The following is a 5323-nucleotide window of genomic DNA, read 5'->3' on the forward strand; positions in this document are numbered from 1 at the left end:
GATTTCTTATTTAAAGGTTTTTTAAAGATTTGAAAAAACAAAATTTCAATTACAGCACCAATTCTGATCTTAATTCTTGTAATTGCACTTGAGTAAAAGGAAGGTAATATAAAATCAACCTTGATTACAAGTAATTGATTTGCTGCTCATACTTTGATATTCTGCTATGTTAGTAATAAACCTTGTAATCTACTACTGTTTGTTACTCAAATTGGATAAAGGTTGTATTTCAGATTTATTTAGAGGTTATTATTCAAGAATTGTGTAAAAGAGAGCAATCTTAGGATAAAATCTATTCAACCCCCTTCTAGATTCTAGTACACTGGGACTTACAGTTGTTTGAAGAGGCAAGTCAAAAAGTATTTCAGGTTGAGCTAAAAGTGGCTTGGTAAAAGAATACTGGTATCATTGTTTAAAGATGATGAAGGTTAATCTAGTTGCATTGAGAATTGGACGTAGTCTTAATTGTTGAGGTAAACCACTATAAAAATACTAAGTGTTCCATTTAGCTACTCTTTTTTACTTCATTATATTAGCACTATCTCATTGCAAAAAAAGTGTGAACTTTTGATATACACTATTCAACTCCCTCTTCTAGTGTTCATCTTTTCTCTACAATAATGCAGTAGAAATTAAATCTCACTTCTTGCAAAAATTTGCAAAGTGCGCCAGCTAAATAAAGCAAAATAGATAACCCAAACACATACTAGACACAAATATTTTTAACATGGAAAACCTAGGAAAAAAATTACGAGTTGTTCAGACCAAAGAAAAATTTCATTATGATCAACAAATAGTATAAAAGAGTCTCTAAAGAACACACCAAACAATACTTACAGTCAACTAAAGGAAAACCAAGTACAATTGCTTACAATTGAGAAATAAGAAGATGAAAAGTCCCAAAATAGAGGTGATGTTACTGCAAGAAGCTTACAATTGATAAATTGGAAGATGAAAAGTTCCAAAAAAATAGATGTTAGTGTAAGATGCATTTCTCACTCTAAACTTCCTTTTGACAATTTAATCGTTGAATGTTAAATCTCACATTTTATGAAATTTTTGTCCAAAAATCAATCTGATCCAACGGTGAACAATTCTCTAATTATAATTCAACAAATGCTGCCTAGTTGATATATGACTTGTAACTTTCTCTCTTCTCTTCTCTTTCTATTTTGCTACTTTTTTCTTTTAAATTGAGTCACTCTTTCTATTGTAATCTAACCTCTCTTTACTTGATTAAGTAAGACATGATTGGTTTATATAATTTAAACATATTCTCCATGTAGAAAGGGAGCCAAAACCCAACAAAAGCAGCACACAGACTATGTAGAGAAAGGGAAACTCAGAGGTTGCCGTAAAAGAATTTTTTTTATTACACATTATACGTATGGATTTCACCTTTTTCTGATTACAAGTTCGAATCGTGCACAACGCTGATAGATTGATTAGTTATTTAGGTACAATAGCACACTGAATCACAAAAACATAAACATATATTCTCTAGCACTCTACGTGTATAGACTTGAATGGCACCTGTCTTTATTTCCTCTTTAGGCTCCAACCAAGAAAACAGTCAGGAAAAAGAACATTATTTTAAGGACGTAATATTTAATTAAAAATAAAGAAGACCATATAAGAAAGAAAATAGATAAAATTTATAAAAGCACTTTAGATATAACAACTGCAGTTTTACTTTGAAAAACTCAAGGTTGACTTCTAAAGCAAACTTTTATTATGCAAGACAACTCCAAATTCATTCTGATTAAGAAACAAGTCCAAAAACATCTAAAATCTGTTTTTTTATCAGTAATAATTATTATGAAAGCAACAAGGTTCAAACCTAGAAATGTATACATAATATCCAATCTTTCAAGAATGACTCTAGTGGTTACATGTAATTAAAGATGACATCTAAGTTTTGTCTTTAGAATGAGGGGGGTGAACAGTTAACCAAGTTTGGAGGAAAGTGAGAACAAGGGCAAAAACAGCAGCATGGAAAGCAATGATTGCCCAAGGGTTACTAAAGTATGTATAGTAACCAAGAGCTAACCATGTCCTCCATTTTTTGCTATAATGCTTCTCAATTTTTGCTCTAACATGGGAATAGCTCTTCGAGTCAGGCACCAAGTCAGTGCTTATGGTGTTGAAGAGCTTTGCCACTTCCTCATCACTCCCAAGGGCATTGTGCAAAACCCCTGCTTTTCTCAGCTCCTTAACATCATCAGGGTGGTCAATAAGCGAGTCCATGAAGGCCACAAAGGAACAAATCTCGTAGTTGTTCTTAAAATCTGGACACACCTCATATGCTATAAGGTTGAGAAAAGTAGGAGCTGTTGTGTCATCAACTGTGATCTGAGGAAGCTTCAGTACGGCACACAGACACAGGCAGCGATAAGAGAAAGAGATGTCTCTGAGACTCTTTGAGTTGTTTGCCTTCAGTTTAATCCCTGCTGTTCTCAACTCTTGTATGTTCCTGTATGTTACTGTGTCGGGGTCCTGTTTCTTCTTGCCTCTTGGTTCCTCTTTATGAGGGACAACATCAAGGATAATAGATCTGCGAAGCTGATCAAGCAGATGAATAGGTTCTTCTTCCAAGGGTATTTCTACTGTGTGTTCTGGCAGGGTGTGCCCTTCAGAAGATTTACTAAAACCATAACATGTTCAAAGCATAATCATATATACTGACCGATATATTTAAATCTTGTTTGCAAAAATGTGCTTTGATTAAAACAAGCATTTGTAGGTTTAATATTGTTTTCGTAGTTAAAAGTAATTAACTATAAAGGATAAATAGAAATTAAGAGTAATATATAGTGTATTATAGGAAAGAACAAAAATACATGTAAACTTTGTACCTGTCCTCATCCTTTGTTTTTCCTTTGGCCGAGTCCTTATTCTTGGCTCCTGGTAACAAATGATGAAACTTGAAAAACTCTTTCATGCTGTTTAATAGCGTGGCTTCATTGTTGGGGCCTGATAGCAATTTAAGCACTTCATAGGGAAGTTGGTTCTCTAACAAGAGCACATCCTGCGACAAAAGAACCAGTTGGTCAACCTTAACCTCCATTTCTGGATGATGTAGTTTTGCTTTTTCCAATATTTGTAGAAGAGCACACCCATCCACAAGCAGCATCCACGACAGCTTTTCATCATCAGGAACAACTTTAATGACATCCTCAGCAAACCGTTCCTTCAGCTGTTTTATGTTTGATGCAATCTTTTGGTACAAAGCTTTTGCATCTTGTTTGGTGCGTTCAAGGTACCTTTTTGCCCACATGAGCTTGTATTTTTCTCCCAGCTGTAGGTTCTCTTCACCATGATGAATTGGACCAATTGACACCAACCTGGGTGAGTAGTGTTTGGCAAAATGTTTTCGATCTCGGAGATAATGTGCAACCCTTTGTATCTTTGGGACTGAATTTTCTGCTATTTGCTTTGCTTTTTCTAGTTGGCTAAACTTTAGGCTCAGTGTGTCAGTCATGTTGTAAAATAATTGTTTTGAAAGATTGGTGGGTATGCGTAGGTGTTATCGATCAATGAAGTTCAGAGTTCATGAGAACACTTGATGTAGTTACGGTTTATATAGTCGACTAAAGGAGTATAAGAATCACTGAGTATGTAGATTTCAAAATGTAAAAAGAAAAAAACAAATGAGAAGTACTTTCACGCTACATAGTGTATATTATTCTTGAGTTACAAAGGAGTAATAGTATTGATGCGTTTATCTTTATTAGTGGTTCAAGTATGGAATGAATACCAGAGAATTCACGGTGAAAAAGCAATTCAATCAGGAACACTGATCCTACTGGATTAATATGAGGTAATAAAAAAAAGGTGTATACTGGTAGAGTAGACTTAATTGAGAAAATCAGAAAGGAGTCATCTATACATTTGACAAAGTTATCTTTGAGAATATTGGTAGGTTGTGTTTTGGATTGAGGATTTTAGAATCGTAGAGAATTTTAAATTTCAAGAATTTTAATCGTTTCAATTGAATTTTTTTATTTTTAAATTACTGTGTTTGGGTAATAAAATTAAAATTTTTATTTTAAAATTTTTATGTTTGGATAAGATAATTAAATTTCTTCATTTTTTTAAAAATTTATTTTTTAATTAAATAACTAAATTCCTTTTATTTATAAAATATTCTATTAAAAATAAATAGAAATTTTTTTGTAAATTATTTTTTTTTCAATTTACTTAAAGTGAATTTTTTAAACATTATTTCTAACTAATTTTTACTAATATGAACAAACCCCTTGGTATTTATTATAATAGCTCTTAATATCAATTTTGAGACTTTATAAAATAAAATAAATATTTTAAATATCAACATTTACAATTGTTTTATGACATCTTGTCCATTGAATTCTAAAGTATCACACATACATAAAAACGAACTAAAATCAAAAGTCTACTAAAAATACAATCTCTAATCAAAGTTTTTTCTAACTTGATAACTAACAAACATAGTCATTGCTAAAGTTTCACGAAATCTTTTCCATTCCTCAGTTGCTTGAAGTGTTGTAACTTCATTTGTATTATTATTTCTAACTCTTTCCATTTATTGATTGGTTAACATGTGATCAATGATAGATAAAAATTCCAAGTCTTGAGCTTCCAAAATTTGATTACTTTGTTGTTCACCTCTTATGTATTTATGTAGCATGAAACAAGCATTAATAATTCTTATTATATATATATATATATATATATATATATATATATATATATATATATATTCCAAATGATCTTTCAATTACATTTCTTGCACTTGTATGGCAAAGGTTAAATAACTCCTTGTAGTTTTAAAAACTGTTTCCAATCCTCTCATTAAAATAATATCTAGTCCACTCACAAACTTCACACATTTGTCATCCTCATTGCCCACACCATCATAAATATCTGACCAATTCTTCAAACTTAGTCACATACTCAGCCACAAAATCTTCTCCTTGCTTCAACTCAAGGAATACCACCTGTTTCTTATGTCTCACATCTTGCGGAAAGTATTTCTTCAAGAATAACCGCTTGAAATTCTCCCAGTTCACTTGGGTACTTGCAGCTATCATTCTTTGCAAATCACCTTGCCACCAGATGCCAGCCTCTCCAGAAAGCATGAAGGCAGCCAAAGTCACCTTCTGTACCAAAGGACATCCCATAGCTTGGAATATCTTTTCAACTTCGAATATCCAGTCAGCAGCTCCATCAGGATTATAACCCCCACGGAAGCTAGGTGGATTATTTCGCTGGAATCTCTCCAACCAATCTATCTCTAGTTGTTGGTTCAAATTACCAAGAACCTGAGCCATCACTTGTAGAG

General features: G+C 32.6%; 1 protein-coding gene across 1 annotated transcript; it reads right to left on the reverse strand.

Moving 5' to 3' along the window:
• Positions 1 to 1728: 1728 nt before the first annotated feature.
• LOC109793626 (UPF0481 protein At3g47200) lies at positions 1729 to 3736 on the reverse strand. The gene is made up of 2 exons (XM_020353091.3): positions 2856 to 3736; positions 1729 to 2644 (listed from the first exon to the last, which is right to left on the reverse strand). The coding sequence occupies exons 1-2, from the start codon at positions 3479 to 3481 to the stop codon at positions 1912 to 1914; spliced, it is 1359 nt and encodes a 452-aa protein (XP_020208680.1). The 5' UTR covers positions 3482 to 3736; the 3' UTR covers positions 1729 to 1911.
• Positions 3737 to 5323: the final 1587 nt, after the last annotated feature.

This window comes from Cajanus cajan, chromosome 1 (genome assembly GCF_000230855.2).
Source record: "Cajanus cajan strain Asha chromosome 1, NIPB_CcT2T_4, whole genome shotgun sequence".
NCBI lineage: Eukaryota > Viridiplantae > Streptophyta > Magnoliopsida > Fabales > Fabaceae > Cajanus > Cajanus cajan.

What these genes read in the sequence shown, in the direction of transcription:
- LOC109793626 (XM_020353091.3), bottom strand. Translation starts at nt 3,481, where the DNA reads ATGACTGACACACTGAGCCTAAAGTTTAGCCAACTAGAAAAAGCAAAG. An exon ending in AAAACAAAGGATGAGGACAG is followed by an intron (nt 2,645 to 2,855) that starts GTACAAAGTTTA and finishes TTATGGTTTTAG; the next exon opens with TAAATCTTCTGAAGGGCACA.